The 25166-nt window shown below is 36.0% G+C and overlaps 1 protein-coding gene across 2 annotated transcripts in view; it reads right to left on the bottom strand.

The window, feature by feature from the left end:
• fstl5 (follistatin-like 5) overlaps nt 1-25166 on the bottom strand; it is a 130345-nt gene that overhangs the window by 91947 nt on the left and 13232 nt on the right. The window contains exons 2-3 of one of the 2 annotated variants that reach the window (XM_016573581.1): nt 10224-10359; nt 7405-7438 (exon numbers count right to left, since the gene is read on the bottom strand). In XM_016573581.1, the coding sequence (XP_016429067.1) occupies nt 7405-7438; nt 10224-10359 (170 nt within the window). The remainder of the gene's footprint in view (nt 1-7404; nt 7439-10223; nt 10360-25166) is intronic. The other variant, XM_016573582.1, reaches the window with a different exon arrangement.

Raw genomic sequence — 25166 nt, 5'->3', positions numbered from 1 at the left:
GTGAAACACGGACAAATGCGTTTCATTCATTCGTTCATAACCACTCATACCCCACTCCACTCCACTAAACTAAAATATAAGACAGTTTTAAAAGTAACAAGTACATAAGATATCCCTGACAGGGATGTGTTTTAGTTTTGTGCCTTAGGGACCAAAAATAATAATGCAATTTATTTGTTTTATTCACATGCTCAAACAATAATGAAAACGGATATAGCCACTGGGCACCAACTTTTTATTATTTTTACCTTTTGATATACTGTACATAGCCTGAATACGGCCTAAACATTAAGATTAATGATGCTGGTAAAAAAAAAAAACTAAAACAAAACTCACTTTAGTGTCTCTCAGTGAATTTGGCATTAAAGTGTTTTCAAAGTCTGTGTAAAGTCTTTCAACTAAACACTGACACCGCAGCGCTTGCATGAGCGGTGACACGCCAAACTTTCACCGCCTTTGTTTAAACACATGGGTTTTGTCTTTTTCCTCTTAACACTGTGTCATCGTTTCATTCTCTTGTCACCACCAAAGGTGCGAGTCCCAGGCCATCTGATGTTTTCCAGCACAGAAGCCGGTCCGTAGGGACACTGGGTAATGCAGTAAACAACACTCGGCTGCTTTCAGCTTGGCTCGCTGCAGCCCTTTAAGAAGCCTCTGTGGACTCTGCTGCTCCAAAACAGAGGAAACACATCCGAATAAACAGCCTTCAAACAATGCTTCAAACTCCTCATGAAAGATGACACAGAAACACGCTGCACTCACCTGCCTGCCATTACTCCTCCATCTGCCATCTCTTTACCAGCTACTCTGCGATTCCTTTAAACAAACCAAATCTCTCCCGGAGTCGTTTCTGGAGTGCAGAATGAGATATCACAAAACGACAGCTTCTCATCACTCTGGGGGTTGTATTAACAAGCACCTGGCTGAGGGGAGCCGTATTTATAGAAAGCTTTGCTATGGGAAAGGCGGAAAACACAAAGTTTGACGTGCTCCCGGATTTTCATTCATTAAACATGCTGCTGTACAATCACTAAGCACAACAATTCACATCTCAGCACTGGCTAAATTAAAGCGAGACGCTGCAGCATCTCAGGCGTAATGATCTGCAATCTGCTTCCTCCGAGACGCGTCAGTTTGAATCAGTTGTGGCATTCTTTCTCATTTATTATTTTATTTTCCTTTATTACCTGACACAGATCAGCTCTAATAAATCTGCCGAATGGAACGAGAGCAGCTACAGAACACCATCAACACACTGCAACGAGAAGCCTTAGTCGGACAATAAACACAGGAAGAATGTTACTGCATGCATAATTCACTTATTTAAATTATTAATAAATGCAAATGTCACTCTATGATGAAGTGCTTCAAAATTTGACCCTAAACATCTGACCCCTAAAGGGGATTTTTTCACCCAAAAATGTAAATTCTGTCATTATTTACTCACCTTTAAGTAATTCTAAACCTGAGATTCTTTCTAACCGAACAGTTGATGGTACCTATTGACTTCCACTGTAAGGGTGGAAAAATAATAAAAAATAAATAAAATAAAATACTACAGAAGTTATAGGGACCATCAACTGTTCAGTTAGCTACATTGTTCAAAATATCTTCTTTTGTGTTCTGCAGAAGAAATTCATTCATAGAGGTTTGAAATAATTTACATTGACAGAATTTACATTTTTGGGGAAACTATCCCTTTAAATTAAAGTTAATACCGGCGGTAACCAAGGAAACACTGTATCTGGTGTTTGAGAAGAGCCTCTTGCTGTCAGAAAGTGAATCTGCGTCTCATTCGGAGCTTCTGCTGTTTGCTTCGTTCAGGCATGTAGTATAATTTCACAAAGCTAGTCAGAACAGAACATTCTGTTTTTGCTTCAAATTGGGTTATTATTAAATCTAATTATGTATATGAAATGATATAACTAAATGATATGAAATTATATAATGCAAATTAAGTGCAATCGACTTTTGCCTGAACTTTAAGAAATTACAAACTGACTATAAGTGTAAAGGCACCCTACAGCTAATGACTAGCCAGATGCGGATGCAGTTATACACTAGTTCCCATAAAGCAGAAGATATAGTGTTCAATAGGAAGCAGCGCAGAGGCAAAGTCATTGGTTACAAGATCAATTGAAGCTCAGGAGGTGGAATCCTTAAGATCTGTAAAGCGAGGGGAGTTAAACCCCATTAAAATGCAGCTGTCATTAAGTACCACTGAGTTACACTATTTATGAGGCAGCACCACGCTTCAGTAATTGTACACCCTGCAGAAACCTCCCTCTGCTAATTCATATAGCATTAAGCCATTTCTGTGCCATTGAGCAATTCAACTATCACCATATGCATCATCTCTACTTGTGGTTGTCTTTCAGGGCATTTGAGGCCACAAAGGAGTTCTAGGGGGTCTATGGGAATAAATCTAAAAACAAATATAAAAAGATAAAACGAATTAAACTAATAAACAAACAAACAAATACATTAGATTAAAGAACAAATACATTTAATCAAATAAAAAAATTACTATTTTACCCAATATTTAGGATGCTTTGCCATCCTGTTTTGTTTTTAGCAGAGCAACATGCTAATACCAAATTCTATTGAAATCAATAGTCTCTTGTGTGCTTTGTGTGTTGTCAGATTTGCTGCCTATGTAGTGTGTTCCAAATTAGTCACTTGATGCTCCATTGCAGTTAAATGTTGCCTTAGAAACTGCCAATGTAGGCAGCAGGCAGTTCACTAGGTTCTGGAGTCCATGTGGCTCCCTAAACAACTCCCAAAACAACCACTTAACAGCAAAAAGGGGTACAAACAAAGTGAGTAAAGGACTGACAAAGTGAAAGGCATAGCAAGAGATACAATAACATTGACAGGCATCTGTTACTACAAGAGAAGAACAACAAAAAAGTTTGATTTCTGCATTTTCAGCTGCCACAACATACCACTCTCCTCATTAGGCCTAAAGCTAAACAGACAAATATCACCCATCCTGTTTATTCATATAGTCTGTCATTCATCTCGTTATCTATTTTTATAGTATGCCACTACTGCAGTTTACTTTACTGAGCTGGCAACATTCAGTCCTGGCCAGATGCACCAGAACTGCAACAATAGAGAAATTATTATGCTTTAGTAGAGTCAAAAACTTACATACAGCACCTTTAAAAAAAACAGAAAAACAATTTCCACTTTGTCTGAAATAGACTTATTTAAACTCTCCAGGGCCATTACTTGTGTTTTTAGCTGAATTTTTGCATTTAATGCTAAATAAGCATTAAATAACTTATTAGCATTATGGTAATGGATTGTAGACGGGCTATAAGAACTGCTAACGTGGGGCTTTTAAAAACACTCTCAGCATGTGAAAAGAGGTGTCGGGTTGTTCTCTCAGTGTCGCCGAGACAACATCTGTTAAGAGCAACAACGGAAGCGTTCATCTCCCTTATGAGTCTTTTTAGATTCATTACCTTCCATGTGCAAATCCTGTTGTTGATATTAGACACACTCCCGCTTCATTGGCTTTTCTGCTTATGAATATTCATGAAATTCAATATTAACTTTTCCTACTGGGTTGAGAGCCTATTCTGGAATTAAATTAAAGGTCTTAATGGTCAAAGACCAATTTGAGAAGTAGTAGTGCTCAGACTTGTTTACCTACTGCAAAATATAATTTGAACTAATTTCTATTTTCTTAAAAGAAGCACAAAGTGAGGTCACAGTGTGGAGCTTACAATGGAAGTGAATGGGATCAAATTTTGGTAAAAAGCTTATAATTTTATAAAAGTACTTACAGTAACTTTGATTAAAACATGCATTATACAGTATGAGCTGTAAAACTGTTTAAATAATTTTTACAGTTTTAGTGTTTGTCATTGCGTTGTAATGGCAATAAAGTTACTTATAACAAAACAAGCATGCAATGTTTTCAGAATACACTCAAATTGTTTACATCTTTAGTCTATACTATTGAATCAGTTAAGTTAATTGGTTTATTGTAACCAAGATTTTTGACATTTGTGGTAATCAACAGTGTAGCATTAGTTCTGGCAGGCCACGTTGGTGTCAAACTTGCATCAGCTGACTCTCAGCTGATCCATGCCTACCTATAATACAATGTCTATCATGGCATTCCTATGTAAATTCAGTATTATTCATCAGTTTTATCGCTTTTTTTTGAGCAAATTACCCTCCTCCATCCCCAGCTCCTCCTTTCATGACAGTCAGGACTTGGCTTTCTGATTTTCCTCATCTTCCCAAATCAGACTCCTATTATCTTGAACAATGTTGTTAGACTAAAATGTCATTAAGAACATTAATGATATCTACTACATTTGGTTCTGTTCTGCTGCTCTCCCTGCTCATTCATGACAGGTTGCATGGATGGGCAGGGAGTTTTTGCCCAAAACAGAACATACCGCCAAATCAAGCCGCAAGCTAAGTGTCAATCATCTTTGACAATAGTGGTCCTGACAGAAATGCTGTTGATTGAGCTTAACTTGTACTGAGCTTAGAATATTCCTGCATCTTCCATCAAGCATCCAATTACATAATACTTTTCTCTCTTCTTTAGGCATACTAAACAAATACAGCATTTAGCAAAATCTGCATAAATAGAATTCAATTACATTTAGTGATCGCACATGCACAAGTACACATGGGATGTTCAGTAGATAGTCGAATGGTGGGCAGTTGCCCAAAAGTAAATCTGTTGAGAAAAAATTACTGCAGCCAGGCATTAAGTCTAGCACCACTCTCTATTCTCACCAGACACAATGCAATGTTCCCTTTCAAAAAGTGAAAAGGAATCCCAAAGACGCTAAAGAGATTTCAGGATTAACATACAATTTAGAGCTAAAGCCTTTAGCATTTCAAAATGTTTCATCAACTGCAGGCCAAAGAGGCATCCCTGTGTGCACATTATTAAATTGAATCGTAATGACAACGTTGAGACAATATAAAGAAAGCTAGAATCGGGGGACCGGGCCTGCTTTTGTGCATGCTAAGAGCTCAACGTGCACACCCCGTCATGTTCGTATTTAAAAAAAAAAAAACTCTGGAAAGCTTTTGACTTTGAAAGCTTTTGTGTGAGAAGTATAGAACTTGCCTGCATGCTATGAGAGCTGGGCATGAGAAATAGTGTAGAGTGGCTGGTGGTCCGAATACATTACCTCCAATTTTCATACTATTACACAAAAAGCTATTCTTCAACCCAAAAAGATGTGATTTCACCCTCAGTAGTAAGATATTTTGTGTTCAGCTGCACAGTGGAACTGTGGATATGCCAGCCACTTCATTTAAGATTCCAATTACAGGGCATTCTGCTATGCGCTTGTGCATGCTGTCTTAGTTTTTCTCTTTTCCAAATTCTGACAGCCAATTTCAGTTGGCTTCTTATTCTTTCCAGCTATATTTCATGTGCTGTAGTCTGCACTTTGAATTTACAAAGCAGGCAACATTTGCCATGTCATAAATTAAGCTGAAAGCGGTTTGTCTTGAATGTACTGAATGTATTCACCACAAAGGCTTAATGCACTTCAAAAGGTAAAATAATTATTAAATAGATGAGCTTCATCAAAAGAAATGAATCAGCTTCATCAAATGCCTTTCAGGCAGTCACAGGAGGAATCTTCCAAAACCTCCATTAAGGTAATATACCTAAATCAGAATTTAATCCACTTAAACATGGAGTAATTAGACTGAATAATTAAAATGATTAATAAATAATTGAAACAGCCCTTCAAAAAATAATTTCCAGACAGAATCTTAAGTAGAGTGCGGAACAAGGCGCCCAAGCATTTCCACACTGCTTTTCTTAATTGGGTATTTTGTGCATTTTGTTAGGATTATGAGAATCCCTTTTTGTTTGGATTATGAAGATTTTTAATGTGTCCAAAATGTACGTACACTGAAAAAAAAATTGGTGCAGCATTTACAATTTTACTCAAAAAATTCTAGTAGATTCAGAAACTGCTGGTAAAGTTTACAAATAATTTAAATGTGGCAAGTAACACAATGAATTAAATGTGAAAGTCGAAAGACTGATGTTTTCTTGTAAAACATACTTCAATAATCTTTGTTGAAATTACAATTTCGAAAAATCCTTTTCTTACAGTGTACTAAGCATAAAAGTAACTGTGAATTCTTGTTTGCAAACTATTTTACTTAAATTATTTGAAAAATAGGGGGCGGGGCTTGATTTTTCTCCATCTAAACTTATTGGATGAACAATGTAAGTTTGCTAAAACATTGACTAATTATCTATTAGGCTGTTGGCCATCATTATCCAACAGTGGCCTAATGTTGTTTTAGAGGAAGAGAGACTTGATTCAAAATTATGAAGAACATTTTTAATAACAAGCAGAGATTAACGCTCACAATAATATCAAAAACATGCATTAGATCAGTTTTATTTCATGATGACTTTAAAAGGCAAAGAAGACAAAAACAGAGAGCATGATTGAACAGTTGTAGAAAAGTGAGATCCTGTCTTTTATCACAATGCCAGCTCAGCTTTGACCTTCTGCAGTAATACAGTCTGCTTCTCTATTAAAGTCTGATTATATTACCTGTAGCCAAAGGAGCTGCTAACACAAGCACCTTTGAGCTGACCTGAGATAAAAAATTTATGGTGGGATTTCACCTCACATGGAGTCTGAGGAACGAGATGGATTTTTCACATCTCAGCGCTCTCTGTAGGTTCTTGGCATCATCTGGCTAACTCTTGTGTCATCTTAATTACAGATGACTGCTGGGCAATAGCCAACATGTGATTTACACCTTAAACCACAGACGGTTTGCTGGCATGATAATTAATGTGGCTATATATGGCCCGCTTGAGTACCCAATATTGCTCCACAAAAATATACATGCATTCAATACAAATACTGCCACCATGCACCATTTTTTTTGTTCAAGGGCACCAGTGGCAGTCACTTGGCAACCTAGGCGAGAAAAACATTATTTCATTAAATAAGAGTAATACTTTTATATAAGGAACAGTCTAATGGTCCATTTTTTGTTTAGAATGAATTACAATCTCTAGTTCAAAATACCCACAAAATCGCAGTACTTCCTCATTCTTGCATAAATCCAGATATATAAAAGCCAGTGTAAAAAAGAGAAACCCCATATGTGTTCATTATGCCTCATACATTCTGAGTTCATCAATTCATCAAATACCTATTATGCCTCATACATTCTGAGTTCATCAATTCATCAAATACCTAATGTTATCAATTCAAAAATCCTCTAAAGAAAGTACTTTAAATACCACAACACTAACATGGAACATGTCCTACACACTACTGTAACAAGTCCGGATAAGACCCTGATTGGACCTTTTTGTTAATTAATATTTGTGTGTGTAAAAGGAAATGAGAGAGAAGTATGGTTTGTACATACCTTTGATCCGTAAACTCTCTGAGATCCCATCCTGCTGGAACAAAAACAGAGAGAAAAACAATACTTACAATACATTCACAGTAAAGTATGTCAATAGTGTCCAGGCTTACGTTTAATGTTTAAAAAGTTTAATGAAAAAAAAAAATTATAGGAACTATAGGAACTATTTCTAAACCAATTTTTTTTTTCAGATGCCAAAACAGATTACATTAATAATAATAATAATAATAATAATAATAATTGACTAATTTTTCCCCATTGCTAATGTGAAAAGTTTCCCAATCATTTCTTAAAGTCACAGTAAATAAATCAGACCTAAATGGCACAGCACATAAGACTTTAAAATGTAACTTGCCGACATGATGCTATTAACACTCTAGTATCAGTCACACACAAGAAATAAAAAATCACACGAACACCATCATTTATAAAACAGTGCGTATCTGCCTATGCCATCTGTCAAATTTTAATGATCTAATAATTAACACCAAACCGCATGCATAAGCGGAATATTTTGATAGCATGACAATACTAACTGTCTGAAATGATAACAGTTCAGACATTTCAAAAAGCCAATGTGTGCTTTTCCTCTCAGGCTGTTTTCACATTTGGTTGAATTGCTTGGTTCTTTAAACATTGTTTCTGTGGGTCTGGACGATGGCATAATTGCATCACCTCCAACAGTAATTCCCTAATGGCAGCCGTTTACTGTAGCTAGGTAACAACGCATGAGGAGAATACGCCAGTTTCAACGTTTTATTGAAGTGCTTGTCCTTTTGGATATACCAGCAAAAAAACAAAACAATACAAAACAAAACAGCACTGTTTGTGAGCTGCAGATGTATTGCAAGAGATGCAAAGAATACAAGATGCTCTCCAAAGGCAATTTAATTGAAGGCAAGCAGTTATGAGAAATGCATTATAGTGTAAGGCAAAATTGTAAATATGACGTCATCAGTACTGACTCATTTACTCAAGTTAGATGACCTTTTCAAGAATATTCTCTCATGTTAAATGTAAAACAGACTTGCACCAAAGGTTTAGTATGAAAACACTGCAAGAGTGTGTTTTTTTAACAAAAACATTTTTAAAAACCTGATCTCATGAGGAAAACGTACCTGTGGGAACTTTTTCACAAGACACAAAATACGTACCACACGTACGTTTCGTGACATATTCGATGTGAAATGTCCACTGGATGGTGCTAAAAGTGTGGTCAGTTTTTTTCCCCCGGAACAGATGAACGTACATATGGTACGTTTTATGTGACGTTGGTTTTGTACGTGTCACCACAGTTCTGATTTGAAATGTCTGTTGAGTGGCGCTATAACTAATGCTTCGGGACGTTTTAAAATAAAGTACCATCTGCACTACACCTAAACCTACATAATAGTATAAACAAAAGTGAATGTGACGTAAAAACACAATCGCAAGCATGACGTTTTAAGCTTGTTTTTGAGTAATGTTTAAGTAATGCATAACGTGTGAGTAATGTTTTTCACGATATTCGTACCCAAGGATTCCGCATCCTAAGTCCAATTCCGTGCCGGCTGTGCTACCGTGCAAGCTTGTTACATCCGGAAAGCGAAACATATGGAGCTGTAATCATAACTGTGTACGAAAACAATTACAAGTGCTCTATGTTGTACCCCCTCTAGTGTTCATTTTTGTTGGAAACTGCAGTGATATGTACTTATTGGAACGTATTTCGCGTCTTGTAAAAAAGTTCCCACAGGTACACTGTAAATGATTTCTGTTGTTTACGCAGTATTATACTGCTTATCTCAACAGTTTCTTGCTGTATAAGCTGTGAACAGTGTGTTACTGTAGATTTTGTTGTTTTCACAGTATTATATTGTATTCTCAACAGTTGAGTACTGTTTCCTATTTGCCATCAACAGTTGAAATAGCACTTTTACAGGTTTTCTACAAATTCTAAAGGTTATACAGTAGCACTATAAAAGAAATTAAAATAACATTTCATAACTGTATAATACTATACAGTATTATTAAAAATCAACAGTGTAATACTGTACTTTGACATGGTAAAAAATACAGTAAAATGTTGTATTACATTTTACAGTAAGCTAAACAGTACTGTAGTTAGTGTTACAGTAATTTTACTGTTGAATGAAATACAGCAACTACTGGATAATTGTTGCCAGTAAGTTACTGTTAATTTGACAATAATTTTTTTACAGTGTACGTTTTCGTCATGAGATCAGGTAGAAAAAATAGACGTGTCTTAAAGGGATGATTTTTGTGACCCCTGCTCAGCTGTTTATTCGGATATAAAAGGAAAATGTTCCCATGGGTCCCTGTTTTGTCAGTCAGTGCCCTCCCTCCCTCCCTCCCTCCCAGAGTTTAATTGACCTGTTACATAATATGAACGTTCGCTCTTGGAGACGATGAAGGAAAAAGAGGAGAGAGAAGCAGTGGAGCTTGTTAGAGCTGCATTACGCCTCAATTGCTGCTATCTGACTGTGTGTCCACAAAGCTCACTGCAACGGCCAGTCAATAAATATTCAATTACACAACCACGCTGAGCTGTTTCATCATGATGTCAGCGCAGCAGGAGTTTTCGCCTGCAGTTCGAAATGTCCAAAGTGAAAGATCCAACACTTTTTAATATAAATATTATTACGCATCTCTGATATTCGACTCAGGAGTGGAGGAAGAGTAATGAATTGTCTTGTGACAATAATCAAACCAGAAGTGCTCAATGCGATGCGGATTTCCATAGTAATTAGCATCGTAACCGGCCACACAGAAGTCTCCTCTTGTAAAGCGATGGCTAATGAAATCGGAAAGATCGATACCTTGTGACGGAATCTGACGAGAGGTCGATACGCCATCGGGGTAAATCCTTCTTTGCCGGGACGTGCCTCTGCAATCAGCGCTGCCCCCCAGAGCAGGACAGCTGCCCACCATCTTCTGGAGCCTCTCATTACCCTCCTGTAATAAAATAAAAGACGTGAATACACAAATAAACAACACCCCATGTAGGTTAAGTCAAGCGGAGCATTTAAAGCCTTTTGAAACAAACAATGCATCACAGCTCAGCTAATTAGAGCAGACAAAGGAGGATGCCGATCTACTGTGGGTTTAAACTAATGCTTTCAATAAGAAGCCCACACTCATGGCAAGATTAAATCTACTTTGAATCAATTAAGGAATAATGAGCACCATGAGGAAATAAAGATAAAGCTAAGAAAAAGGATCAATATATTACCGTGCTAACGGTGAACGCATCAGATTGCAGTTCTTTTTAAGTCAGGCATTCATATCAAGGTAGCATTTAGATTCAGTACTGATATGAGACTTTTTCTTCCCCTTTATAAGTGGTTTTCAAACTGGGGTTTGGAGAGCAATAGTGTGTCCGTGGAGAAAAACAGTGTTTAAAAAAACAAACAAACAATCCTACAAATAAGTAAATAATATATACGATTAAACTAACTAACTAATTAAATAAATAAATAAACTGGTAAAGATGTTAATAAATAATAATAATCATAAAAAATAAAATAAGTCAATAAATTCCAAACTTGATTTAAAAAACAATAAAAAAATAAAAAAATGGATTAAAATAAATAAATAAAAATAGATCAAAATAAACAAAAATAAATTAATAAAATTTTAACTAAATTAAATTGATCAATAAAATTGAATAAAATAAATAAATAAAAATATATTTAAATAAATAAATTTAATTATTACTAAAATTTTAAAATATTAACAAAATTCATAAATAAAATTGATTAAAGCAAACACATGATACAAAACTTATTAAAATATATAAATGAAAATCGAATACAATCAATATTATAGTGATTAGGGAAAAAAAAGTAATAATTTAAGATAAAATGTAGGGATCTGTGGCATCTAAAAGTTTGAAACCCCCTGCCCTGTATGACAAACCCATCTCAAAATAATGACTTTTGCAATATTGACACAGTTACTAAACCAAAAGTGACTGATATTTAACTGCTAACATCTTGTTAGAGATGCTATAAAGCAGAATTGGGATTTGCCTCAATTTTTATGAAGTTTGCATAATTGATTCCGTTATATTAGGATTATTGCTGTCAAGCTGCTTTGAAACAATATGTATTTTATAAAGCGCTATATACAGGTGACTTGACTCAAAATATATTTGGATTCACAAAACACAAAAGTGCCACTTCTGCAGTATTTCAATGCAAAAACTTTGGAGCATGGAGTCCCATGAGTGGTTCTGTCAGAGAAAGCAATGAAGCGACAAACACAATTCATAAACATAAAATATATGCATGTACGCTGAGGCCCCCTTCATCACAGGCCCCAGGATAACCGCTGTGTTAGAGTGGATGTCCTGCAGGAGTTCAGGACTTTGGAATGGAAACAATATAGAATGACATGGCATTGGATTTTAGAACAAAGCAAGAAGAGATTCCTTTCATTGAGCTGGTCAAAGACCATCCATATTTCACATCATCGGTTTGAAGTCAGGCGCATGACTGGCCCAAGAAATGAGCAAGCACTCTTGATGCAAACCTGTGCTACCCATCTGTGCTTTTATTTCAATCTCGGCCTGCATGACTATCATATTTCATGCTGTCTGTATGCCAAAAAGAGAGAGAACGCATGAAGAAGGAAGATTGAAAGCTGTGCAACCACCTATAGAGACAGTCATCATAACTTTATCAGGTGGCCATAAATCGTCTACACCACATCTATGCCAAGTGTCTTGGCATTGACTTTCAAATGAGGGATGTCTATCACTCACAATGTTCACAATAAATCATCATGTGACAGTCTCCCAGCAGGCAGAGCGATACGAGTGTCTTCTATTGCATCCAAACTGTAGTGTACTTGCCCACAGTCATAGCAGTAGTGATTGTTTACTGATCAGTGCATTATTGCTGTCAAGCTGCTTTGAAACAATATGTATTTTATAAAGCGCTATATACAGGTGACTTGACTCAAAATATATTTGGATTCACAAAACACAAAAGTGCCACTTCTGCAGTATTTCAATGCAAAAACTTTGGAGCATGGAGTCCCATGAGTGGTTCTGTCAGAGAAAGCAATGAAGCGACAAACACAATTCATAAACATAAAATATATGCATGTACGCTGAGGCCCCCTTCATCACAGGCCCCAGGATAACCGCTGTGTTAGAGTGGATGTCCTGCAGGAGTTCAGGACTTTGGAATGGAAACAATATAGAATGACATGGCATTGGATTTTAGAACAAAGCAAGAAGAGATTCCTTTCATTGAGCTGGTCAAAGACCATCCATATTTCACATCATCGGTTTGAAGTCAGGCGCATGACTGGCCCAAGAAATGAGCAAGCACTCTTGATGCAAACCTGTGCTACCCATCTGTGCTTTTATTTCAATCTCGGCCTGCATGACTATCATATTTCATGCTGTCTGTATGCCAAAAAGAGAGAGAACGCATGAAGAAGGAAGATTGAAAGCTGTGCAACCACCTATAGAGACAGTCATCATAACTTTATCAGGTGGCCATAAATCGTCTACACCACATCTATGCCAAGTGTCTTGGCATTGACTTTCAAATGAGGGATGTCTATCACTCACAATGTTCACAATAAATCATCATGTGACAGTCTCCCAGCAGGCAGAGCGATACGAGTGTCTTCTATTGCATCCAAACTGTAGTGTACTTGCCCACAGTCATAGCAGTAGTGATTGTTTACTGATCAGTGCTGCCATGTATTCAGAGCATGATCTTCTGAACCATTCTCTATTTCCGTCTCTCGGTACACCCCCATGCTCTGGCAGACTAGAGTAATAATGCTGTGTTGGCAACACTGGCATCGCAGACATTTGTAGTCTTTGCAGTTACGATTTATGCCGCCTTCTACAATAAAGTGTACTAAATTATTGGTCATCCAAAAATACTAGAATTTTACATTGTAGTTATGATTTATGCCACCTTCTACAATAAAGTGTACTTAATTTTTGGTCATTCAAAACATATTAGAACATACTAGAATACCAAGGTTGCCAAAGTTTCCAAACTGGCTTATCAACTACAAAAATGACAGTATAGAGAGGAAATGAGAGTGAGAGTCAACAAATGCTATTTTTACAGGGAAAAAAAGAGAAAAATATATATTTATATTGTAAAATTCAAAAAGCAAATAAATAAATAAATAAAAATAAAACTAGAATAATAATGTTGTAGTGTTTGTAGACTTCAAAAATGGCACTGTTTAATGAAAATAAAATAAAATAAATTAAATGAAAAATAAAATAAAATAAAATAAATCAAAGCTAGAGAAATAATGATGTGTTGGCAATGGTGGCATTGCATACATTTGTAGTCTTTGTAGTTAGAATTTATGGAAATTAAAGAGTCAACAAATTGCATTTTTACAGAAGAATAAGAAAATAAAATAAAACTAAAGGTGTAAAATAAAATAAAATAAAATAAAATAAAACTTGAGTTATAATACTGTTGACAACACTGGCATTGCAGACATTTCTAGTCTTTGTAGTTACAATTTATGCTGCCCTCTGCAATAAACTGTACTTAATTCTTGGTCATCCAAAACATATTGACTATACCAGATTATCAAGCTCGCCAAAGTTTCCAAAGTGGCTCAACAACTACAAAATTTACTTACTTCATTTATTTATTTTACAGAAAGCAATAGGGAAAACAAAATAAAATAAAATTTCTTGGCCAGAAAATCCCACACAGATTTCAATCACATTTCCATCAGGGGAATGTGGAAAGACACAAACATCAACTCCTGTAACATAAACAATCCTCTTCCTCTGTAAAGAAGGCATTAGACAAAATCTCCACTTCCTTGGGCTAAAACATCTGGCCTACATCTTGACCAACAACATCACTGTCACCTCCAGCAGGAAGGTCCTTCTGCAGGTGGTGACCACGTATGTCCTGTTGTCTATTCAACATTTATATGCGTCCAATCGCCTGACAATGATGCACATCTACACCAAGCCATGTACATTTAGGAAAGCGGGCAGCAGTATTTGCACCTATCTATTTGTTCCTCTCCTGTGTGGGAAAAAGCTCTGACTAATTGAACTGTGAATTGTGACTAAAACATGCAGGGTTGCAAAACATGCATAAATATTTGGATTACACACTGTATGACACAAAAAGATAGTGTAGACACAAGTTCAAGAAATACAGAACAGACCTATTTCATTGTTCGCTTAAATCTGTGCAGCCATCCCAAAGGTCTGGTTACTGAGTTTCATGGCTGGCAGCTACAACAATAAAACAACATTCTATTACCACTTACTGTTCATACAGCTGTTTGCTTTAGGGAAGAAAAAAAAAAACCTTTATGTGTTGGTATTATTTGTGCAAATATGTATTCATTCGAAATGGTCTTTTCAAAATCAAACTAAACTGACCAGCCTGGGTGGATTTTTTAACATTCATCATGAAACAAGGCATACACAAAGGGTCAGATAGAAAAACTTTGTTTGTTTACTTTCTCTGGCGGTTTTTTTTCTCTATGTTATGCTCATATCTATGTTATATTTGGACCTAATAATGATCTGTGATTTAAGAGAAAGCTGAACCTCTGTCACCTGTTTTTTTTTTTTCATTATTGAATTGGCATCCTTTTACTTGCTTTTCAGCAAATCAGTTAGCTGACGAGTATCATGCTATCTAATTAATATTCATAAGTCAGTCACCTTATTAATATTCATAATGATTCCTACACCCCTGGAAGCTGCTATATTATGTTCTCAGCAAATTGTAACAGTGAAACACTGCACTTTCTTTGTACGGGAGCACAACCTAGATCTTTCAGCAATCTTGCTCCCTCCCGTGTCTCATCCTGAGGATTTGAGATGCAACTGTTTATGCCATGTCGAGAGAAGTGACAGTGACTGTTAAAGTCTGGAACTGGTCCACTAACTAAACCCTGTGAAATCTCGCCTATATTTTGCAGTCTGTCAAACCGTTGGGCTGTGGGCAGTGACAGATGTTGGCCATTTGTGTCAATGTGACTTTTCTGTCATTGTGTAAACTGTCAGAAGATCTTCTAATTATACTGGACTGTATAAAGAGGCCTGTGTTGAAAAAAAAGACTGACAGAATTTGCCTGCAATATTGTTAAACCTCATGAGTGTCCTAAAGGTCATGTAAAATATCTCTCTCCAGCTTTGTTTCAATATCATTAAACTTCTGTCAGTGATTAAATGTCACCTCACAAAATGAAACCCTGCAAACCCTCATCCACCACTAAGCATTTCTGGTTTATATTTTATATAACTGCTGATTCAGTTAAAGGGAAACATTCATCTGTGCAACACAAAAGAAGATATTTTGAAATTCAGAGTGATCTAAACATATTGAACCTCATTGATGTTCCTTGTATGGTCAAAAACACATCTTCATAATATCTTCTTTTGTGTTCCACAGAAAAAGCGTAAATGATAGAATAATTTTCATCTCTTTAAGCTTTGGTGTTTTTAAAAATTGGAGCGTGGCACACTTTAAGACAAAATCCATGAAAAGTCATGCAGCATTATGAAATACTCTTTATATTTTGATTCTAAGCCCTGTTTTGGATAAGACTTTAGACTATGAATGATTTGTATTGCTTGAAGTAAAAAATGAACAGGGATCTTTCACTTCAGCCCTCCAGGTGAGCTGGGAGATTCAAATGTGTTTATGAACATCTGTAATGCTCATAAAACCACTCCTATAGAGCATTTTCATTATAGAAGTTGTAAAGCAGAGCTGAAACCTGTTGGCGCATAGGATCCTCACTCTCATGCCCAAGGGCTGTTTACACATACTGCCAAAAATGCATTAATCTATACAAACTATATATTATTTATAAAGCTATCAAGTCTTCAACTTCACTATTTCATCACTGTTTTACAACAGAAATCTTTCAGTGACAGTAATATATTAATTTGTGCCACAAATCAAATAAAAAAATGGCAATTCTAAGCAAGAGTCTGATGAAAATGTTTAATTTGACATTTTTAATTAAATTAATTAACATTTTAAAATATATTAAAATACAAAACAGCTATTTTACATTGTAAAATGTAAAATAAATAAATAAATGCAGCCTTGGTGAGCATAAGAGACTTTAAAAACTCTTAAAGAGTCTGACCCCAGAAGAGACATCTATGGAAATCAGAATGTTTCTATTTATACAGTCTAACAGGAAAGAGCCAATAAACACATTCAGTGATTTATGTTCTTCAAGCAGCCTCAAGTGTTTTTACAAGAAAAAAAAAAGTAATTTTCTATAAGTCCGAATGGAAAAGTACTGTAAAACTGCCCTTCATAAAAACATCAGAAACACAAGCAATAACGCAAATGACAAGCAGATGCCCAATTTCGGATGCTAACACACTCCTAACCAGAGAACACAACAACAACACCAAACACATTCATTCTGTGTCCGGAAGTGGTTAAAGAAACCACTAGTAAATTTAACACAATTAACATTTTGAATTAATTTGTCAGTTCCACTGTATTTGCTGGAGAAAGAAAATGCTAAAACAAGTGCCTTTAGTATTGTATAGAAAGCTACAAATTATCTATTTTGTGCCACATGATCGGGATCCACAAAGAAAATGAAGTTGCTTGATACACTTGTATTTTGACCAGAAAAATTGTCATAAATTGTCACAGCTTTCTATGTTAAGTTAACACTGTTCATAGCTTACAGTATGTTGCGTTCAGGTTCTCCTGTTAAGTTCAATCTTAATGGTTCACTGTTAAATGCTTCTGAAACTTGCAAAACACGGGATGTCAATAACCAAAGCAGCAACACTTGTCTCTCTTTCAATGTCTAAATCATGCATCAGCCTGTGCATTGTTTTTATTTATTTTTGAATGTAATTATTATTATTTATTTTTTTTAAGAATAGTTAAATCTGTGTGCGTAGAACATTTAAGGCTTGTTTATGTTTTTAAGTTGCAATGAAAATTCCTTAATAAATGTCTGTCGTTCTGTATTTTTAATATTCCATCTGTTCATTCTGTTTCTGTGCAACAGCTCTTGCAGCTACAATCAATATAATCAATATAACAATCCTCAGTAGGAGTTATGAAGTGTAAATTGAAATGGCTTAAGGCTTTTTTCAGTTTATTTCAAGACACTAACAAAGAGATCATACTGTATCTATACCATTGTGTTAAAAATTTCCCATGGGATGGTCACATCACAAGTGTTGCAAAAACAGCCAACCTCACATGCATCATGTGACCAGATAAACATCACATGACCAGGGTTGAGGCAGACGGGTCAACCACGTGCTGCTTCTTTAACCAGATTAGTGTGAGGAGAGTAAGCTTTATCCAGCCCAGAGTACATAGACGATAAATATCCTTGATTCATTACACCCAAAGTTCTACTAGAAACCGATGATAAACGCACGCTGGCAGGAGCACACAATCACAGACGAGAAAAGAGTTTAGGACTTGTGTAAACACTGCTCTGTTCATGTGTACCAGGTGGCATTATTTATTGCTGCTTATCATTTTCATGGACATGTTATTTTTTTATTCAGATATCTCTCCCAATGCAGCACTGTAATCACAAAAGTGTGATTTGCTGCCTGCTTTGAACACAGTGCTGCACTGCATATCCTCTAGTAAGTCATTTGTGTATTAAAGAAATGTCACTGATAAAGAAATGTCAAAAGTTGAGAACGTGTAACTGTGTGTGTGTGTGTGTGTGTGTGTGTGTGTGCATGCATGTATCTTTGTCAGGGCTCGACAGTGCGAGCATTTCACTCGCATTTGCGACTAAAAATAGATGTGTGCGAACTGGAAAATGTATTTAGTTGCACATGTGCGAATAATTATTTATTTTTTACCCCCCCAAAAAAAAAAAAAACAAGCAGATAAAACACTAATAACGCGGTCTCAGAAAAGAAACTCACGTGATCCACGCAAAGTGCGTGCAGGCGCCACATAAAAAAAACCCTAAAAAAACGTGAGGTAAACGCAGTAACGCATATTGAGAGATAGACACGGAACATACATGAATTATGAAGCCAATTAGTCATTATTTCATAAGACAGAGCGTGACAGAAACAGTCGATCCTGAGGAGGATATGGAAGAGGAGGGCGACGAAAACGTAAAAGAGGGACCAAGCGGCGATAACGGTTCATCCTCCACTGCTGGTAGGAAATACAATTTTAATCCACAGTGGCAAAAAACATTCCCATGGCTAATTTTTGAGGACAACTTAATGTACTGCAAGTACTGCAGAGGACAGAAACAAGCGGGCAACTCGGCCTTTGTTAGCGGCAACCCTCATTTTAAACGAGATACAGTACAAAAACACGGTAAATCGCGGAGGCATGCACTCTGCAGAGATGCGTACATGTGCGTGCTCCTAAATTTTTCAACTTAGGAGCACATGTGCTCCTTCTGAAAAAAGTAAGCGTCAAGCCCTGTTTGTGTCACATTTTGTTATTGCATATAAAAATGTAGTGTGCTACATTTTTTGTGCTTTGTTTATTTATACAAAAAAGAACATTTTGCATCTGAAAATATCAATTAAAAGATATCTTAAATAAGAGGATTTGCCCAGATTTTACATTAGATATCAAGTGGTGACCCAACACAGTACCAAACACACACAATTATATATATATATATTATATTATATTTATTATATTATATACTTGTGTGCATCTGCCATTGTAGGTAAAAAACAAAAAAACACAGGTTGAACATTTTCAATCCTGAACTTGAACTGACACGAAGGCTTAAATCCCTCCAGTTTTGCGTGGAAATTGAGCTCAGAGCTAAATCACTCTTTAGAGGTAATCTTTCTCGAAATCCAGCACAGACGTACATATCCAGGAGGATAAACAAGTTTCAAATCAAATTCAGAATTGAGGCGATTGAGCCACCATCCTCAGCAGAAGACATGTCTGTGTTATCACAACTGTGCTACATTGCTGAAGGCAGATAAAGTACAGGGGCTCACATCTCATCTCTATTTCGCTTAAATCATTTTGTCCCTTTTGGAGTCAATGTTCAGCCGGACTAAAAGCAGATTAATGTGCAAACATACTTATGCATACTTCTGGAATAACTCCCATAGGGGTTCTCCCACCTTGAATGACTCACTTTCCAGTCTCCCCACCCACTAACATGAGTTCTCTGAGCATGCTGGGTAATATGCTAATCAGCCTAGATTGTAAGGCAGTCCCCTGGGCAGAGCATAAGGATTTCTCTAAATGGTTCTGCTCTCTTTTTTGAGCATGTGTGGTCTTGCTCTTTGAAATCTAATAAGATGAGAGGCGTAACAACAGGACCAAACAGTCATAAAGTAGTCATGCCTGAGGGAGCCCTCTTGCTTCGCGCCGCCCCTGAAGTGCTGTATCCTTTGACTGAGACCATCCCCAAAAACAACCGTCTTAACCTACATTTAACTAAATTAATTTGAAGGGTGTAGCTTTATGGGAACAATAAACCCGTTTCCAACGCAGGTACTTTCCCCAGGAACTAGGGACTTTGGGCCGGTACTCAGTGTGTTTCCACCGCGGAACCGGGATCTAAATAAGTTCAGGGTAAAAATTTGCCCCTCAGAAAGTCCCTGCTCACAAGGTAGTACTTTTTCAAAGGTCCGGAACTTTCCGGGGTGGGACTTGGGCGCTGAACATGCTGATTGGTTGAGTTCACGCAGCATTGTATTTCAACCACCATTTATTCGCATAATTTTCAAAATGTTACTGTCATTGTGTCATGAAATGTAGTTCTAAGAGTATTTCAGGCGAGAATGTAGTTGTTTAAATCTCAAATCTGCGGTTTATTTATAAAGACAGCGTCTATTTGAAAATGTGCTTCGCCGATTTCGGAGATGTGAGCTCCAGGCGATCACCAGGCGCTCAGTGCTCATGTTTCCCGACGAGAGCGGCCTCACCTCGGCTAGTCCTTCTGACATTTGCCGCTGGCTCTGATGTCTCTGTAGTGGTTAAACATGAGATATAATTCGTTTTGGGTAAATATAACGTGCAGTCTTTGGTCTCATGAATATATAATTTGTTCCAGGTCATATAGTTTTGGCTGAGCACAAAGTTATGTTTCAGAACTTGGTATTAAGAAATGGCCCTGGACTGGGAGGAGCAGTCACGAGCAGTCCTTCGTCACCAGACTATTTACCTAATTTTCACAGTACTTTAGACCACGATGGAAACGAAGACAGCAACAGGTCTGGGGGAAAAAAGTTCCTGGGACAAATTGTTCCAGGTAATTTCGGTGGAAAAGCAGCTAATGAGACCTTAAAGTTATAGCTCACCCCAAATTAAAATTGTCATAATTTACTCACTCTCATGTCGTTCCAAACCTGTATAACTTCCTTTCTTCCGTGGCACACAAAATATGATATTTTTAAGAATGAGCCATACTTTTTTCCATGCAATTACATCTAATACATTTTCTAAAAGCACAAAATCACTACAAAATTACTAGTATATTATAAAATGCACTGTAAAAATGATTTTCATAGTTAAATAGTAATAAAACAAAGATTAAATTTCATGTTTTATTCCATATGTTACTTAATGTTTCTTTGTAATTGTGAAATTTAAAAGCAATTTCTGAATGCAAATTTTAGTGTAGCTTTGTTCAGCAAACTGAATTTTATACTGTTGATAATGTGTGTAATGTTGATAATGTTAAAATGACGGCATTTTAGTGCTACGTTAAACAATAAAAAAATCTAAGATTATGAGATTAAAGTAGTAATATTTAGAGAATAAAGTCAAAATTATGAGAATAAAGTCAAAATATTTTGAGAATAAAGTCAAAATTACAAAATTACAATTCATAGCAATTACGAGCTAAAGTTATATATTTGTATTTCGCTATAAAACTGACAGAATTTGAAAGCTGAGACTTTCAATTTCTATCGGTGCTCCCAATCCGGGCCATTTGCATGCACAATATAGGCTATACTCTCAAAATATTCTAACTTTAATTGCTACGATTTAATTCTCATAATTTTGATTGTATTCTCAAATTTTTTTTGACTTTATTCTAGTAATTTTGAATTTATTCTAGTAACATTTCGACTTTCTTCTCATAATTTCGCTAAAGAAACTTAAGAGTGAAAAGTTCTTAAAATAAAAATTTTTCCCCTTAGTTTGAAGAACATTTTACTAATCAAAATAACCTTTTTTTCCACTACAAAGAACATTTTGTGAAACGGAAAGGTTCCATGGATGTCAAAGGCTCTTCATGAAACCACAGATGCCAATAAAAACCTTTATTTTTAAGAGTTGCAGCTACAAGCGGCTCGCTGATTCAATCAGTTCTTGAGAACCGAATCAGTCAAGGTTTTTTAACCAAAACAAATGGTTCACTGAAAATATCCAACTCAGAAATAATAATTTATTTGCTACTCCTGCAAGGATTTTCATTTATTATAACAGCAAGGACAAACACAAGCAGAACATTTTTCACAATTTCTCAATTTGTGTTCTACGACAGAAATAAACTGAGTAAATTGTAACAAAATGAAGTATTCCATTAACAATAATATTACTCTTCATATTTTTAGACTTAAAAACATCTGTATTCCATGGTAACCTTTGTGCAATTAATAGTGCATTTTAAAGTTATTTATTTTACTCATAGTCTGAGTGAGCGTAATTTAAAAAAATCATGATCGGCAAAGAAGCATCCCCAGCTTCTTGTTTAGTTTGTCATGGCGTTGTTGCTTAGCATTTTTCCCTGTGTAATCTGGACTCATTAAATACGACACACACACGCAACCCTAGCAGCCAGCAGAGGTGAGATTAGAGCAGAGAGCCAGGACGCAGCTTCTGTTACGTTATGCAACAGATACACTGCTTTCTAGAGCTGTATCTGTGTTTCGGGACAGATGCTATGATGTGAAACTGGCACCTGCATCCATTAAAATGCGGCACTCAGTAAGGCAGCTGAGGCTGTCATACTGAGGCTCTGCGTATCCCACAACACACACATAAACACAGTGAGAAACACACACACAAACACACAAAGGCAGTCAAAAAGAACACAACCTCATTGGCCAGAGTTTAAAAACCAGTCCCCCTTCACAAAGACTGCTCTTTTGTCTGTGTGCAGACATGCTCCAGAGCTCACACCTAGAGCAATGTGGGCACAAACACACACACACACACACACTTCATCAGCAGGATCAGACAGCCAGCCCACCAATCTGGGAACAAGCCTGAGAACAAGCTGAAAATATCCTCACAATTTCCCTATGTGAGTTCAAATCGCTTTTCCAAGCTTGGCTTTGTTCTTTAATCTATTCAACTTCAAAACGTTGGTTGTACAATCTAATTAATTTCTCCCAAGCCCAAAGCCAGATCCAATATGTAGTGAATACGCCCTGTCAAACACATATCTGCCCTATCAAGCGCAAATCAAGTCACCCATACATATTTGCCATATTCAACAGATACGAGTTGATTAGATATGGGTTGTTGCCCTAAGTGAGTTTACATAGACCATGCACAAACGCAATAATAGATCTGACGATGTAAAAGGACAACAGATTTAAGCCTGATTTTTCAGCCCAGAGCCAAAAATAAAATAAAAATAACAGACATTAATGTACATAAAATAATTTTCTACAACGAATAAAATAAATTAGCATATTAAAATGATTTCTGAAGGATCATGTGGCACTGAAGACTGGAGTAATGGCATATATATACTGAACAAAATTATAAACGCAACAGTTTTGTTTTTGCCCCCATTTTTCATGAGCTGAACTCAAAGATCTAAGACTTTTTCAATGTACACAAAAGGCCTATTTCTCTCAAATATTGTTCACAAATCTGTCTAAATCTGTGTTAGTGAGCACCTCTCCTTTGCCAAGACAATCCATCCACCTCACAGGTGTGGCATACCAAGATGCTGATTAGACAGCATGATCATTGCACAGGTGTGCCCGCTTCGGCTCTTTGGATTAAGCAATGCATAAATACATGATGCTGTTTTGTTCATAATTGTTTATGAAATTTACAAAATTATATTTGATTTTTATGCGTTAATTTAGACGTAATGCACGTTTTTATAGAGTTACTTCCTTGCGTTGACAATTTAAATGCGCTGCATTATTTTGCTCATTGCGCCCTCCTGTGGCCTCGGGAGACAATTAGACCTATACAATAAAGACCTATTTAATCTGCATATAAAACATTAGAAATGAGATATGTTAAATTTTTATTGTGTTTGATTGTTAAAACAAAAAATATTTGTTGTTTGTTTCAATAAATTGTGTTACTTATAAATACAGTGGTTAAATTAAAAAAATAGATATTTTTTTGCTTTTTGTTTTAAAAAAGGTTATAAAAAATTTAAATATTTATCGATACAGAACGATATGAAACATTATATCGTTGATAAATGTTTTAGCTATATCGCCCAGCCCTAATTTAAACTTTTTACTCTAACATAACATGTCTTTAAAGTTGTGTTTTGGGCCATTATGCTTTGGCACAATATCTGCTAAATGAACTAAAACCGAAATCACAATATGGCTTATCCCTTCATCAAGTCTTATTTCGCTGCATGATTCAAAGTGAAGCGCACACTTCCTCTTAAAGGGTTAGTTCACACAAAAATGAAAATTAGCCCATAAATTACCCTCAAGTCATCCTAGGTGTATATGACTTATTAAAGTTATATTAAAAATTGTCTTTGATCTTTCAAGCTGTTTAATGTCACTCAGTGGGTGTTGCATGCATCAGTTCAAAAGAAGTTAAATAAAAAGTGCCCATCCATAAAAAAAAAGTGTCTCACACGGCTCCGGGGGGTGAACAAAGGCCTCCTGTAGCGAATCGATGCATTTTTGTAAGAAAAATATCCATATTCAAAACGTAATAATCACTTTAATGTAGCTTGCACCAACAGTTGTACACGGAAGCAGCTCCAGGCGGATGACGTATGAGGTCGGCTTTGTGCATGCGCTCAGAAGTGAGGAACGCGGAAGCGGGGAGAGATCAAAACAAAACAAAGGTCACTTATTAGAAGTATAAAACGAGGATTTGTAAAGAAGAATGTCAGAAGACTTCGATATAAGCCAAGAGGAGACTGGTTTTCCTTTGCTAAAGTAGGGAAACTTTGCTTCCTTTGCTCCTGTTAACAAACGTTGGTTTTCACGAGACTCGCCGGCACATGCGCAACGCTGACCTCATACGTCATCCGCCCGGAGCTGCTTTCGTTTTATATATATTTAATATAACTCCGACTGGATTTGTCTGAAAGAAGAAAGTCATATACACCTAGGATGACTTGAGGGTGAGCAATTTATGGGCTAATTTTCATTTTTGGGTGAACTAACCCTTCAAGTTTACAACTTAAGTTTTCTTAGTTAATAACATGGGTTGGAGTTCTTAATTTTGAACTCTCAAAGTGCATTAGATAGAATAATTTAACTTCAAAATGTACAAAATTTTCATTTTTGCTTTTTTCCCCAAGTACACACACATATATATATATTGTTTACATAATATATTTGTGTGTACTATGTATATTTATATAAATACACACACATACAGTATATATTTTGAAAATATTTACACGTATATACATTTATATATTTATATTCTTATATTTTATACTATATATAAATATAATTAATATAAACAACATCTTTTTCTTAAATATATACATGCATGCGTTTGTATTTATATAAACAGTACATAATAAATATATACGCATTATATGCACATATATTATGTAAACAAAAACTTTTGTTAAAAACTTATTTTGGATGC

This window comes from Sinocyclocheilus rhinocerous, unplaced genomic scaffold (assembly GCF_001515625.1).
Source record: "Sinocyclocheilus rhinocerous isolate Xijiao unplaced genomic scaffold, SAMN03320098_v1.1 scaffold111, whole genome shotgun sequence".
In the NCBI taxonomy this organism is placed as follows: domain Eukaryota; kingdom Metazoa; phylum Chordata; class Actinopteri; order Cypriniformes; family Cyprinidae; genus Sinocyclocheilus; species Sinocyclocheilus rhinocerous.
The sequence above is the reverse complement of the archived record's forward strand: the minus strand, read 5'-3'. Positions and strand labels throughout refer to the sequence as shown.